General features: G+C 41.3%; 1 protein-coding gene across 2 annotated transcripts in view; it reads right to left on the reverse strand.

Annotated features, from left to right (window-relative positions):
* The window catches only part of pcdh7a (protocadherin 7a), a 45,613-nt gene extending 39,334 nt beyond the window's left edge, over positions 1 to 6,279 (reverse strand). For both annotated transcript variants that reach the window (XM_059338469.1, XM_059338475.1), the window contains exons 1-2: positions 3,873 to 6,279; positions 564 to 1,740 (exon numbers count right to left, since the gene is read on the reverse strand). In XM_059338469.1, the coding sequence (XP_059194452.1) occupies positions 564 to 1,740; positions 3,873 to 5,296 (2,601 nt within the window). In that variant the 5' untranslated portion in view covers positions 5,297 to 6,279. The remainder of the gene's footprint in view (positions 1 to 563; positions 1,741 to 3,872) is intronic.
* Between the last annotated feature and the right edge of the window lie 10,363 nt (positions 6,280 to 16,642).

The following is a 16,642-nucleotide window of genomic DNA, read 5'->3' on the forward strand; positions in this document are numbered from 1 at the left end:
AATAATGTTCTCAGCTCTGAGTTCAATGTACCATAAAGAAGGAACCACTTCAGTAATAACCGTTATTTTAACCACATAGTCATTATAAGAATGTATTCTGGACAAAGAACATTCAAACTACAAAGGGACCGGCATTGCCAATAGCCTTCAAAAGAGAACCGGGCTTCTTTATCTGGGACAAATATAGACACAATTATTTCCTCAAAAATGGGCAGAAAATTGCAACACCATGCAGACTGCAGAAATTGTGCATTTATCTCATTCTATCAAGAAAATAATCTTCTTACCAGTTTAGTTTAAACAGCCGCAATCAGTTGTCATTACCACCCTCCTCCATTGTAATGTGTTATCAGAGTGGCCATTATTCGAATGGATCAAAGCACGATATCATCCCTGTCATTATGGGTTATCATTACCAGCTCTGAGAAACAATAAAGGTTTACATGTACCCAAATAGCCCAGTGGGTTTCATTACTTATACTACTTCAGATTTCTTTCAGTCAAGGTACATTTTGATGTACTTTTACTCACTGTTGCTGAAAAATCTTTAGATATAAATTTACCTGTGCATCCACTATGGTGGCGTTGGCCAAGCTCTCGTTAATGAAGACATGAACCAGGGCAGTGGCACAGAGAGAGGGGGCCCCACTGTCATTGACCCGGATGACCAGGCGATGCAGACCTCTGTGGCGCCGCTCCAGAGGTTCTGCCAGGGTGATCACTCCATTTGTGTGGCCAATTTCAAACAGTCTGAAGGGATTTCCCCCCACCAGAGCATAGCGAAGATCTGCATTTGGGCCAGTGTCGGAGTCTATGGCTGTTACAGTCCTGACTATGGTGCGGGCACTGCTGGCAGGTGGAAGAAGGGTGTAGGACTCATTGGCTGGAGAGGTGATTGAGGGGGCGTTGTCATTCTCATCCGTCACAAAGAGCGAGACGGTGGCGGTGGCAGTTTTGCGAGGCTCCCCTCCATCCACAGCCCGGACACGGAAGGTGTAGGTGGAAAGCTTTTCACGGTCAAATGATGCAGAGGAGAAGATAGTTCCTGTGTTGTTCTCGATGGAAAACACCTCTTCTTGCTCTTTCTCGCCATCTTCTCCTTCCACCTTCTCTCCCGTCTTCTTCTCATCAACTCCATCCATCTCTACAAACAGACTAAGCTCTGCGTTCTCGCCCTCGTCAGCATCAGTCACAGTGACCATGCCAACCGGGCTGTTGGCGAGTAGATTCTCTTTCACGTAGAATGTAAAGATTTCCTGAACAAACTTCGGCGCGTTGTCATTCCGGTCGGTCACCTGAACGACAACAGTGGCAGAGCCTTGCAGCGATGGTGTACCCTTGTCTTTGGCAACAACGCGGAGTTCATACCTCTCTCGCTGCTCACGGTCCAGAACCCCAGTGGCACGGATATCTCCATTATCTGCATCTATGTAAAATGGCCCGTTACCAGCGGGATCTAGGGAATATGCAATCTCTGCATTCTTGCCGCTGTCTGCGTCTGTGGCTACCACAGTCACCACCCTCTCACCAGGTGAGTTGTTCTCTGCAAAGTGGACCTCCACAACGCTCTGGGCAAAAGTTGGAGGATGGTCATTGATATCGACCACTCGCACCATCAGTGAGCTGTTGCTGGACAGACTGGGGCTGCCAGAATCTACTGCCACAATGGTAACACTATACTCTTTGGTGGCCTCATAGTCCAGCAAGGCAGAAGTGTGTAAGAAGTATTTTTTCTTATTCCTGTGAAAAATGAGAAAGAAAAAAAAATAATGAGTGTGGTTGCTGCTCTGGACGAAACTAATACATATCTTGTTTGCAATATAGGCAAACCAAATACTAGTGCTGCTCCTTTTTAGTCATTAGTGGAGTTATCATTTACCACGGTGCTGGTGGACTAAAAATAATTTTGCTAGTAGACATTGTTTTAGTCTTTTTTTTTATCAAGAATGTTCTATTACTTGCTAACAAATTGTCAGAAAATAGTGAAAATGACATATTTTTATTTAAAAGAGGCCAAGGTAAAATACCTTGTGTTGTCCAACTAACTGACAAAAGCCCAAAGAAATGTAGCTTACAGTGATTTAAATTAAAAAAAAGACACAAAAACTCACATTTGAAAGCTGGGACCAGAGAATCATGAATATTTACTTTAAAAACGACCAAAACACTTAACAGATATATCATCATAATAAATATCAAGCGTTTTTCTGTCAGTTGACTAATTGATTAATAAACTAATCATTTCAGCTCTAATATGCTTTGGTCTTTAATACACACTTGTTTTTTTTCATCATCCTAAATGACTGCAGTCATCTGCAGAAAGACAATAATACTGGAGAAACTGAGACTGATTTTTAATTAAATCTACTAATCGATTTGCTGAAGATCTCTCATGATTGCTACTTTGACTCAGCATTTTTTTAGTCAAGGACAGCCCTACAGTCAATACAACAACCAGCCTTATTGCACAGGTGTCTTAAGCAGTAGCAGTGTTATCTTAAGATGGCCTTGTCTTTTTCCCTCCTTCCCTCCATTCAATAGCTTTAGGAAATATCTTTACAATTGACTGAAGAGAACTGACATTTGCAGCCTGCACTGTAGTAATATTGCTAAAAAGTCTAAAACCCTTGACTTTAATGAATATTTATGCTCAAAGTTTACAGACTGTATGACATTCAAACTACTCTGTAGCCTTAGTGAATGAGTGGCACCACTTGAACCAAGCTTAAATGAAATCTGCATGCAACAACACTTCACTCTTCTCTGAATTCTCTGAGGAAAATAGAAATTGTAGTAATTCCTCCTGGGGCAGTAGTGTGGGTGAGACTCATAGCAACTGCATGCTGATAAGTTGTCAAGGTTGGAAAACATATGGGATAAAAACAGTACTAGCCCCCGGTAATAAACAAAAATACATACTGTTTGTCTAGGAATGATGCTACGTTTCAAATGTAAAGTTTTAAACACTTTACAGAAATGTATGCATACCTGGGAAGTTAATTAGGAATGAGCCAGGAGTGATCACATATGTATAGTTCCAAAATAACTCTGAATCAAGTACTAATATATAAGACAATTTTAGAACAGACTGCTAAATGGTATGTTAATGAACCAGTGTCTAATCACAATGGCAATTTTCTTAATGAATAATGACCATTTTTTAGATTAATTATCCCTAGTATTTGCAAATGTGGTGCTTAATGGCACATATCCAAATATTATTTGCTTATTATGTACACAGTAGTTTTTGTCCCCCCTCAGGTAACGTAGTGCATTATACTGAGCTATTATTTAAAATGCACCATTACTTCATGATTACCTCATCATTACTTACCTTTTTTGTGCTCCCTCAAGAAAAATAATGCACTAGGTTACCCAAATGGCAGGGACTGTTTATTAGATACTGGTTCATTACTACAGTATCTCGCAGTCTTCAAGTGACTAATTATCGACCACAGTGATTCTTAAACTTTTTCATGTCACAGACCCCTAAATTGATACACAAGGACCTCCATTTGAACATATTTTGGCTGTAAGATATGATTAAGAACAGAATTCTATATCTGTCAGTTATAGTTGAGGATATAACAGTGTGGGAAGTGAAACCCATCATTAGTAGTAATAGTCACTCATGGACTCTTACCCACACTGGGGTCACTTCTATAGTGAATTAAACAGCGAAAATATACTACTTGCATTTTTCTGTTGGACCCCCTGGAACTCCCTTAAAGACATTAATGGGTCCCTGGACCCATGGTTGAGAACCACTTATATAACTACTAATTTGCAGTTATTGAGGAATACTTCATAAGCAGTTATTCCTTCCTTTGTGGTTGGTTCCTGTAACTTAGTGTGACTTTGATTTGGCTTACCTGTCAAAGGCATCTTCTGCAGGTAAGGGTGGGAGTGCCGTTTCACCAGCTGGCTTCAGTGTGAATGGGACGTCTCCTACAACTGTGCACGTCACAGCTCCGTTCTCTCCCTGGTCTCGGTCTGACACCTGTACCAGAGCTACTGGTGTGTCCACCAGAACGTTCTCTGGTACTAATGCTGCTCCATCTCGAACAGGGATCCGTCCAATCTTTCGGATCTCTACGACTGGGACATTGTCATTTTCATCCCGGACAGCTAGGATCACAGTGGTGCGGTCAGTGCGGGGTGGCTGACCCCTGTCTCTGGCTGTTACTGTGAACCTCAGTTGTGCCACATCTTCCCTGTCAATCCTGTGAAGGACGCTGAGCCATCCAGTTGCCTCATCCAAACGCAGGAGTCGCCTGACGGACTCAGTGGCTGCTCCAAAGACATACTCCACCTGCCCGTTGACTCCAATGTCACGGTCTGAGGCTCTGACCTGGAGGACAGGTGTACCTGGAGGGGCATTTTCCGCCATTTCAGCCTCATATGTCGACCTCTCAAACTGTGGGCTGTTGTCGTTCACGTCGGTGATGGAAACACGCAGCAGAGCTTGGGAGGAACGTGGTGGGTTCCCTCCATCTCGAACCCTGAGGACGAGCTCGTAGGAGTCTTTTTGCTCACGATCCAGTGTGCCTTTAACAATGAGCTGTGGCTGTTTTTCACCATCTGGTATATCTGCAACTTGTAGTTCAAACACAGTGCTCCTGGGTCCTGCTCCATTATCTCCACTCCTACCCCTGCGGTCCCCGAGTCCATCCACTCTAGTACTGGGGTTTCCTGCTGCTGTGCGTCTTGTTGAACTTGACCCAGCTGCACCATCTTGGATCAGCTCATATCGGTCAATGCCATTTCGCCCAAAATCCCTGTCTGTGGCTGTGGGTAGCAGGTAAAGAGTTCCTATTGGGCGATTCTCCTCAACTGAGAGCTGGAGCACAGGTGAGGGGAAGGAAGGTGTGTTGTCATTGATGTCTGTTATGACCACACGGCCTTCAAACAGGTCTACCCAGCTCTGCAGTGGTCCGATCACTGACACTTCAAAGTCCAAGAAACACTCATTTTCGTCAAATATCATCTGGCACTGTGGGAGCTTCTCTCTGTCGATGCGCCGAGGGCCTGTTGTCAGCTCACCTGTCACATTGTCAATCTTGAAGAACTCTGAGCCACTCTCCAGGGCGAAGGTGACATCCCCGCTGCCTGTGCCCGCTGTGAGGCCCAGGTCGGCGGCCACGTTGCCAATCTTGACGTCAGGCGGGCCCTCCTCCGCCACCCGGTACCGGAGAGCTGAGTCGGCACCCGGTAGCTGAGTCAGCAGCTGCAGCACTAAGACCACGAGGCTGAGAGCCTGCGCCGCGGAGGAGTGCACTGCACCAAGCCTCTGCATGGCTCCTTCTTCCCCTCGCCTCTCTTCCTTCCCGCTGTCTGCCTCTGAGCTGCGGCTTGACTCTTTGTTATTGGTGTTTTGTGGTGTGGTGTAGCTCACAGCGTGGGTGTTTGATTTATCCCTTCTTACCTTCTCCCTATCGCTCTCTGCGGACTGCCGCCTGAGGTCCGGGGGAAAGCTTCCGCACTCTCTCTGTAGTTCACTTCAGCGGTGCGGGCTCCTTTTCTTCTATCCTCCTCCTTTACTCAGCGGTGCTTTATCAACTTCTATAAAAATAATTTCGTCGTCTTGCTGGGCTGTTCGCGCCACAAAGGAATCAAAAAATCCATCCTGCTGCGAAAAGAGAAACAACTAATTCACCAGCCTTTGATTAATCCACTTCACTCTTTTCTTCCCCCGTAAACCAGAGAGCTATCCCGCTGTCACACGAGGACGCTTATCACTTCACATTGCCATTTGTAAGTTCTTTTAATTCCAGTCACATTTGGGACAGCGGCTTTTCTCGCGTTTTTCACAGTTAGAAACTGCAATGCAGCACCACACAAAAGGAAGTGGAGAAAAAAAACACTGCTGTGCTCTCCGGACTCCGAGGAAAATTAACTCACATCCCCAGAAGAAAGAGGAATGAGAATCAGTTTTGGGGGGAAGAGAAAAAAGTCTTTGGGATGCTGCTACTAGATCTCTTCTTACCTTCAGATCTAGCTGCGTTTTCCTCTTTTTCCCGCAGTGGAGCAACGTGCCAAGCCGTCGGATTCCTTCACGCAAGTTATGAGGAGACAAGAGTGCTTCTCAGAGCGAGTTTTCACATCATATTTTTTTCTAATTAAAAAGAAAAATAGAGCTTCTCGTAATGGGCTGAGATGAAGATTCCAACATCATCGTCAATTCGGTGTAATCCTATGCAGCGTGTGTTCGGGATGGATGTCTCGGTGATGGACCGAGTGTAGATGCGTCTTTTTTCCAAGAGTCCCGCATTCTCTCTCTGTCGCTCTCTCTCTCCTCCACATGCGCCTCCTCCTCCTCTGGCTTTTTTTCCCTCTCACCTGCACTGCTTGGGACTGCTGCTGCTGCCGGTCTCAAGCGATGCTGCAGTCTCTCTCTCTCTCTCTCTCTCTCTCTCTCTCTCTCTCTCTCTCTCTCTCTCTCCTCGCTACTGCAACATTTTTTCCCCGGCCGCGTAACTCGATCGCTGAGCTGTAACGGGAGAGGCAGCAGAGGCGGTGTTGGGTCGCCGTGTGTGTATGTCGGTTACCCGGGACAGACCTCACCTCCCCCCTGTCATATAGGAAGATTAAATGGCTTGGTGTCCCGGCTGCTGACAGCTCCTGGTGGGAAAATATCTTTATTCACACATTCATACAAAGGACAAAGAGAGAGAGGAAGAAAAGAGAGTGTTCTGGCTTTAATACAAGTCAGCTCACTGCTCAGTCATATTTCTGCTGGTGCAGCTATTTTACCGGGGCAAGCGTGGAAGGTTTCATTCATTCTTTTCTCAAGGAGACACAGATTGTCACATACTCTCTAACGTAATGGGGAGTTGCTCTGATGTCCACGGCCCTCAGTAATGTGTACTGCAGGCGAGTGGTACACATGGTACACTAATGGCCTGATCTAATGGTACTTCACTACTACTGCAACCAACATATAATGGGCATATGATAAAAAAAACAACATAAAAGAGAATAGAAAAGTAGAAGCTTGTTTTGCGTGTGTGAGCTTTGTATTTTATATTATTCTATATTATTATTATTATCATCATCAAATAACTAAAATGTATTATACAAGTATTTTAAAATTATTATTATTTTTTTTTAATTGTGTGACAAGTAAATGTATTATTCTATATTATTAATATTAACATTTAAAAAATAATAACATAAGCAGACATGCCTTGTGTTTCTTTGTTTGGCAGTATCCACCAACTTATTCGCGCGCACGCGCTCACGCAACAGTGTTAGGATGTTGTCTCTCGGCGGACCGACCTGCTCGGTGAGGAGCGCAATGCAGCATCGGTCTGCTGCTATTGAACACTACCGGGGCTTCCACGCTGCTGCTCTGCTGACTCCCACCTCTACATTTCTAATTTCCGAGCCAGTCAGGAGTGGACCCACTGTGCCGCCCGGCCTGGTTAGAAAGAAAGGGAGTTCCCCCAACATAATGTTATTGACCGGGAGAGAGTTCTGTGTATTGCTATTAGTGAGCAGTTTATGGCTGGCAGAGTGTAAACAAAGACTGACAAACTGCAGAGAGGGGTCACATATTTCTTTCCGTCTCTTTTGTTCCCCACATGAACCACAACACCACCGGTCTTGCAGACTTTTCCTCTGTGTTTCTCCCTTGCTCTCTTTCTTTTCCATCTCACTCTCTCAGCTGCACCAGGAGGAAATTGAGTCTGTGTGTTTGTGTGTATGTGTGAGTGTTTAGCATTCCAAAGGCATCGGCACGCGCCCGCTCCAAGCGCACCCACGCCCTCTGTCGTTCGACCTGTACGCGCGCTTTTTTATTTCCCTCGAAATCAATCGAGGACTTTGCCCTGTGGTGTGTGTGCGCGCGCGCATTAGCATGCATGTGCATTTCAAGCGGGAGAGAAAGTAAGTTTGAGAGGAAGAGCTCTATTTGCATGTGTGTAGCTTTGGCCTGGGTCAGGTCAGTTCACTTTTACTTCAGTTGATTTTTTTTTAGAAAATTTAAGTCAGATTTGACCTAATGAAAAAAAATCATCTAAAATAAATCTGTTAGAGCCTGAGCATGCTGTTATATCCAACCCATTAAGATATAATTGAGCATGAATCCTCTTTCATCAGCAAATGAACTGCAGTTTCAATTTGCATATTGAATGAAAGTGTGGTATGTGTGTGTGTGTGTGTGTGTGTGTGTGTGTGTGTGTCTGTGTGTGTGTGTGTGTGTGTGTGTGTGTGTGTGCGCGTGCATGCATGCGCTTGTATGTGTTCTAGTTAAAGGCAGGATGTTCTGGAGAAACATAACCTGGGTTGACATCCGTTATAGCATAAAGGCCTAATCTACTGTTTGTGCCATCACAAAACAGGATCACAGCTTCAGCACATGGTCTACAAGGACAACTGTGGAGAAAATAAAGACAATCTTGACATACATATTTGATACCCTTTGGCAACTGCAACTGTTATTCAAGTGTAGAATCAGGGATGTAGTTTGCCAGATATCCTTAAGACATATTGTGCTCTTTCCTCGGGCTCTTTAAAGGCAGAGGCATTATGCACTTGTGGGTGTATAACTGTTCATCCATCCATTTACTTCCCAGCCTCTTTGTAGCAATGACAAAAATAACTTCCACCTGGTAGTTTCGGTACATTGATTTTAGAATAGAACGGGAAAAAACGACTTTCACACTTGAATGTTGCACAGACCAAAGCACCATTTATCTATCAAATATAGGTTAACAGTTCATGGGTTTGATCCCAAGTTATTAAACTAAATGTATGTTTTTTTACCTATAGGTTACAAATATAGTTTCTACAAAAACTCATAAAATATCATTACAGTATTTGAAAATATTATTTTCTGGTTGAATTCCAATTTCACTGATTGTGTTATTATTTTTTCAGGCTGCACAGTGTTCAATAAAATGTCAATCAAAGGCACACAAGTATACTTCATTTCAGATTCTAGATATTATGATTTATGAATCTTTTTTTATTTTTTATTTGAGCCACCAAGTTTCTGTTAGTGATTTTTTCATTTGATCCTGAGTTGCACTTAGTAAAGTCAGCTCAACAGGAGCACTGTCAATGAATCCTTGTTTATCCTTCCGACTTTAGATGATAAATATGATGATTGAGATTTTACAGAGAAGACTTCTTTGCCTTATTTCTCATTGACAGGGCTAATGAGTGGTGGAGCGGTCACAACGTTCAGTGTATAAATGGAGGAGTTAAATGTATCCATTAATGTTGAACTGTTGGTGTGGAAATGAGGCTTATGCGAGTTTGCTCAGCTCTACAATGATTGACAATCACAAAACAGAATAAGGCGTAAATGCAGCTATATAAATAGAAGCAATACTTGTTGGAGTTGGTTGATGGAAATAAAAATGAATAATGTCTTATCGTTTAGTCATACACATGCTTTAAAGGAACAATGAGTAGGATTTGCCCACTGCGGTTTGTAAACACAACATTTAAAGTTGACCCCCCATCCTCCCTGCATCAATGACACCAGAAGCACTCAACCCTGACTGAGGTGCTCTCAAGCGAGTGAAAGCCAACCCCAGACTCACTCTCATTTTGGAACAAGCTTTGTCCGCTTGGCGTTCCGCCTCACTATATTTACGTTTTTTCGGCTCTGTGACCGGCATTTTCATAGCTTCCTCTTGGATGCGTGCTTATGATCTGGCACCTGGTTGCTATGTTTTTATGGAGTCCAGCCATTGGCCCGGGGGCTATACACCCAGTGCCCAAAGGCTGATCCTAGAGATGTCCTGAACACAGCAGATTGAAAAGAAAATAATAAAAAACAGGCAGAGCAGGGTCTCAAAAACAGACAAAGCCACTTGCTTTTGAGTCAGAAGTGATAACTGAGAGGGAGTCATCTTTTCAAAATTCTACTCATTGTACCTTTAAGCGTGCATTTTAAAAGGGCAATTTGAGGAGTATTCAGGTAGTTTAACATTACTGATGCTCGCTTCTTTAAACAGGTATTGAGCAAAATGAAATGCATTGTCCTCTCGAGTGTAACACTTGATGTGTGATCTTGGTGAAATCTAATTATTATCATCCTTAATCCACCCACTGCAACTTCCCATTCACATTAAGAACATTTTTTAAAATGTTGGAGTTTTCATCTGAATTCAGGTCCATCAACATTAGAGGTTTGGGCAACAGAAAAATCTGTAACAGAAAAACAGTGGGCAACAATGGGAAATAGTGTTGTGCGGCATGAGTAAAAGACTACTACTTTATAATCCATTTCATTTATATTTCAGTGAGTCGTATTTTACAATCGACCTCATCCAGAATTCACTACTGTGCCCCAACTTAGTTGAAACTCAAGCAGCTCTTTCAAAGTTCACTCACCTCTAGTTTTAACAATCTATGCAATGCCTCTTTGTACCAACTCCTAGAAAATTCTAAAGCTTCCTCACATTTCTCACACAATTTGCAGCATAAATAAGCATTGCTAGTTGTTTATTGATTTCTATTTTCGTGCAGGCACACACATGAATTCCTGCCCTTAGATTTGACAGGGTGTCTAGTGACAACACTAATTGTAGTGTACTTGTGGCACATTTGCTTGTTAGAGCAACAACAGTAATGATGGAACCGCTAATTAGTTGATCTCAACCGTAGTAGCACTATCAGCAGAAGACTCTGCATCAAAGGCTTTAATGACTACAAGCCTGTTGCTGTGACCTCGGTGGTCAAAAAGCCCTTTGACAGTCGTATGTGGACTCACCTGAATCACATCACAGACCACCTACTGGATTCTCTGAAAGTCACCTCCTACGCAGACCAGTGGATGCATGTACAAGCCCGGGGATATATGGAGGGATCCTGCCTGGTGGTGGACTTTAGCTCAGCGTTCACTGCTTTGATCCATGAACTGCTTCACACTAAGCTCTCCCACCTCACCATGCCTGCCTCCACCTGTCATGGGATCAGCAGCTTTCTGATAGGTAGGAGAGAGCAAATGAGGCTGGGAAGAGCCAAATCCAATACTCTAACAATCACCACTGGTCAACCCCAGGGAGGTAAGCTCTTTCAGCTCTGGCAACCCCAACATACATGAGCAAAATGTGCTCAAAACAGTGGAGATGAGGATTGGCTTAAAAGCAGCTCCCCATCTCTGCATGCTTTCACTGAGAACAAATATGGCTGTAGTGACCTTTGAATTCCTGTCAACCACAGTCTGAGCTAAAGTAGAAAGCCAATTAATTCTGTGTTGTACAATAGGAGGAACAATAACTTTTATTTACAACAAGTCCTCCAAACCATGCAACCAAGTATGCCGTTTGTTCCTGCCCTCAAATATGACCCCCAGGAGCGTCCTATTAAATGCGTTGTTACTGTAATACCTAAAAATTGTATTTAAGAACAGTAGTTAAGGGTAAATGTACAATGCACACCACTTTATGCTTTATGCTTTGTTCACGCTGTCAAAAGTTCACAGTTTCAATAGGTTAAGGCAACAAAACTACTTCCCTGATGTTAGGGCAAAAATATTGTCCAGCGCTACAAAAGATAGTTAAAAAAGTAAAGTAAATGCATATAACTGCCGAAAGTGAGGTACTTGGTGACGTAACTACCAGAAGTGATGTAGCTACAAAGAATATGTTAAATATGATGCAAGGAAGTTAACTTACATTTTTACATTGAACACAAAGATCGGCCACGTGGGTCCATCCGCCACCTCTTCCGCCCACCCTTAGCGGACCATGTCAACCATTATACTCTGTATCTTCGCTTCCTCCTTTGGCGCATTGCACAATTACTACAGCCACTAGGGGATGCCATAAGTTATAATCATAAATATAGATCATAATGAACAGCTGTACAAACAATACATGTAGTCATATTTTATGGGTAGAGCAGTCCTGTTGTTAAACTTCTACAAAGTCCGATCTCTCACGTCATGGACACATACTCTGTAAAAAGCTTCAGATCACAAAGCAGCAAACTGATCAGACATTAGAAACGTTTTTTATACATACTGTCAATTTATGCAGTATTCAGGCCATTTACTTCAGTTAAAGTAGAGATATTGCTACCCTGTAGTAAAAGTCTTCTATTTTTATTCATACTTGTAAAAGTACAAATGGATTAGCAACAAAATGTACTCAAAGTATGAAAAGTACACATTATGCAGAATAATATATTAATGGATTATAATTGTTGATATATTAATATGTTCTTCATTTTAATGTTGCATCTGGTAAAGGCAGAGCTCATTTGAATTTTTCATATTCTAGAATAACACATAATCATTTATAAGTTTATTTATAGTTTGTAATAGTAATCTCAATATGCAAAGTAACTAAAGTTATCAACTAAACGCATTAGAGCAAAAAGTCTGAGATGCAGTAGAGTAAACAGTACTTAAGGGTAAATGTACAATGATTGTTTTGAGTGGTTTGTCTGAATGGATAGTCAACTTAATGGCCAACGGTAAGTTTATTTTGAAAAAGTTGTGCTGCGCATATTTTTTCTCTCTACATTTGACTGCACTAATTTATTATCGTCTGCAAAATGCTGCATCAAGAGCACAGAATGAAAAGTACAGAGTAGGCAGGAGGCTGACGTCCTTCACTGGGTACAATGGCTTAACACAGGACACTCAGTAGCTGGTGCACTCTTCTTTATGACGTGCTAAAGAGGCAGCGTCAAGGTTGGGAAAGGTAAATGGCTCAATAAGCCGGTCAAGAACGCCAGCTCTGTCGTAGGCCAGAGTCCAGATTGTTTACAGGTACTTTCTGAGAGTAGGATGAGGACCAAGGTTGAATCAATCCTGCACGACCTTCATCCTTCCCATAGTTGTGATAGAAGCAGGTATAGCACCATAGAAGCAGGTATAGCACCAGCATGATCATCAGCACCAACGTGGATCTCAGGCTTTCCTTTTCACCCACATACATGTGGTCTATAATATTTCCTGCATGCACTTTCCATGTTAACATTTAATTGGACCGCAGAACAGCTTAATCACTATCGCAAACACTGCTACAGAGGTGGGCCGTATTAGGTGGAATGCCAATTAGTAGCTTTTGTCTGCAGTTTGATGTCTTTTCAAAGCAACATGAAACAACCACAGTAACAGAGCTCTAAAGAGGCCAAATCATTTGCGCGTTAACTGCAGGAGAATCAGTAAAAAAAAAACCTGTTAAAATATTTAATATGTCCAAGGGAAGAGCTCAAAACCGTGACAGCATATGCCAACACAGACAAACTGCAGTGACAAAGAGGAACAGCAGTCACAAGCTGAAACGAACCAACAGGGATATGACACATTTACAGTGCAGGGGGGTTGACAAATGCTGCTAATTGTCCTGCAAGCTAATATGACCAGCTGTCGTAGTATTCAGTTAATTCATAAAAATACATACTTTTTTTTAAAAAGTGTGTCTGTTTTTCCTGTGTAGTTTCTGTCCACTTAAACTGAACTTCATCTTGTACTGCTGCTTTCATTTTGCATTTGTTGTTGTACACTGACTACAGCCTGTTTATAATTATATTTACATACATTTACATCATGTCCCTGTTGATGCAGCTATTTTCTGTATTTCCCATATTGACATGTAAAATTGAGTATTTAAATCACAATAACTTTCAATAATATAGCAGTGGTGGAATGTAAACCTAAACCTAAAGTAGGTACTGTACTTAAGTAAAATTTTGAAGTATGTCTACTTTACTTGAGTATTTCCATTTTATGTTACATTATACTTCTACTCCACTACATTTAGAGACAGATATTGCACTTTTTACAACATTTAGCTGACAGCTTCAGTTACTTGTCAGGTCATGGTTTAACATAAAATACATGATGAATTTAAAGTGACTTAAAAAAAAAAAAAATTAAATGTAAGTAGTTAAAATGAGTCCTACTTTAACAAAATTAAAATGCTGCTTCATAAATGTATTAATACAAATAATCTGATAATATATTTGGAATAACTTGTACTTTTATTTTACTTTTGATACTTTAAGTACATTTCCAATGCAGGACTTTTACTTGTAATGGAGTAATTTGGCAGTGTGGCATTAGTACTTTTACTTAAGTAAGGGATCTGAACACTTTTTCCAATTCTTATAATGCGTAAAACTAGTCTATATGAAAGGTACATGGGATTTTCACATGGTGAGGTTGTAAAAGCAAACCTGCTTTGTAAAATATAGTTTTGTTTAGCAGAGATGTGCAGAGGATGTTAGAGGGCCAGGGGCCCAAAATCATAAAAAGTGATTTTTGCAGATACTTAAATTAAAATATGCCTTGAATTACTCCCCACACAGATTTGAGCACCAACCATTTCATGTCCTGCATTCTCAAAATGCCAATGCACTTGTTTGTGCTTTTTTTTCTTTGCATGAATGTATGATGTAAACGTCTTTATTTATATAAAGGCAAACAGAAAATCCAGGCGCCAGGTGACATAATAAGATAAGTGCATTATATATACAAGATAAAATGGACTATAATGCAGTGAAGCTCTCAAGCATTCTTTGGGTTTCAAATATTTATGATATCCCTGCTGAGTCAACGCACTTGTAGACATGAATTACTCTTCTGGCCTCTTTTGTGCCTTTTGTTTGGGGAAGTAAATGCTTTAAATGTGTATGTAGCCTTTATTAACACCAGTGATAATTTAATGCATCTACATTAATTAATAAACCACAGGGCTTAAATAGCTCATATACATTTCAGATTTATTATTGTTTAAAACTTTCTGCACATTCAAAACATATCCGTCCTACATGTGTTCTTTTTCTTTCTTTCTGAGATTTCAAAAAATAAAGATTTATGAGAATAATGGCACAATTTGCCAATATATTTACTAAATTTGAGTTTATGGTTGAGAATTAGTGTCATTTACATATTTAATTTATCAGAGTTGTTCAGATATGTATGTATTTGAAACATGTTGAGTATTCCTGACATTTAAAGGTGGCAGTTGAATATATTGTATTACACAGACAGTTTACAATACCACAATGTCTAAGGTCTAGTGTGTTTACTTCTATTAAGAGGGAGGAAAGGGAATACAATGAGCAAGAGAAATTATTTTTCTTTTGTTGGCCTAAAATTAACATACATTCAGTTGTGGCTTGAATATAGAGTTTTTTGTGGTGTAGTTTTTTATTTTATTCTTTTTTTGCACATTACTTGAAAAGCAAGGTGAGGCTGAATGGATTAAAGCTGCAACAGAGGTGAGTCACGCACACTTAGACTTTTCATTTTACTGTAAGTAGGCAGTCACCAACTCAATAACACAGAAAAAGCACACAGACTAGAGGACATTTCTTTTGAGTTGATAGTAAATGAACTTACAGCGCTGTGCCCACAGGCTGGCAGAGCCGAACACTGCTATGACTTTCAGATTTATATTCTGATCTATGCACTGTGGGTTTCCCCCTCGAGGACATATAGTGTAGTTTTCTAGTCTGTAAAACCAAATATCTAGTGACTGTTTTACCTTTTGTGTTTTAGGAGAAAAATTCTTTGAGTTATTTTGTCATGCATTTTTTTCTCCCAGTGGACGTATCAGGAACAGTCTGCACTGGGCCACAGAGAAAATCTCCAGTGGCTGTGACCACTCTGAATGTTTATGAGGAGTTTCCCTTTGGGATTTATTTTCAGCACTAGCAGGATGGAATGACTGCAGAGACTCCACCGATCCCTGCAGGGAATCTCCAGGTCAGGTGGGACTTGTCCTGGGTGTATCTGTCTAGGTTCTCATCACAGTCAACCTCACCTGGTAGCATACTAGAGGTGGGGGAAAAAATCGATACACCATAGTATCGCGATATTTTTGCATTATATCAATTCATGGCTGCGAAGTATCGATATTTAGCGTTCCGACGGCCTTGTATTTTTAGTAATATACTGATCATATGAAGCTCTAAGGAATCTATAGGCCCCATGTGCATCAGTATATCATGTTGGGAAGTTGTCAAAATAACGCTGCAAAGTTAGGCCTTTTTATGTTTCATTCCAAAAAAATTCAGAGCAGTGAAGCATAAAGTTGAGGAAAGTTTAAGAAAATGCTTAAAATTGTTGTCAAAGTTCGATTTGACTTAATACTTTGTTGGTCTGTCTGTGGGTTTGACTCATTGTGGAGAAATACATTTAATTTAGTGGACACAAAATGCAGTTAAACAGTTAAATCGCAATATATTGTATCGCAATACTCACCATATTGCGAAATGCTTAAAATTGCAATAAAATCGTATCGTGACTCAAGTATCGGGATAAAATCGCATCATGGGGCCTCTGGTGATTCACACCTCTATAGCATTCGGGTAGGTTTAAGGGTGGGACGCTGGGTAAACGTCCCCTTTAAGATTTAAAACATGTACATTGTCTCCCCATTAAAACATCAAAGTAGCACAGGCTTTTATTTTGGAGATTTGCTAGAATCCAGAAGAAGTTTTGGCTCTGTTCCAACAAAGTGTTGGTAGAGCTGGTCGAGTCTTGTCAGGTGGTTTGGAGTAAACACAGCAAAAGCTACTCTAATGCTGAACACACCAAGCAGCAGCGAAGTGCTGCCTGCAGCGAGCTGCCGTGCAATGTTTATGGAAAGCTGTGGCGGCGGAGTTCAGCAAGCTGCAGCCATTAGATTCTGTCAAAATGTAAGGGCAAACTAAAAGTTGGAGATAG

Source organism: Centropristis striata, chromosome 1, assembly GCF_030273125.1.
Source record: "Centropristis striata isolate RG_2023a ecotype Rhode Island chromosome 1, C.striata_1.0, whole genome shotgun sequence".
Lineage (NCBI taxonomy): Eukaryota > Metazoa > Chordata > Actinopteri > Perciformes > Serranidae > Centropristis > Centropristis striata.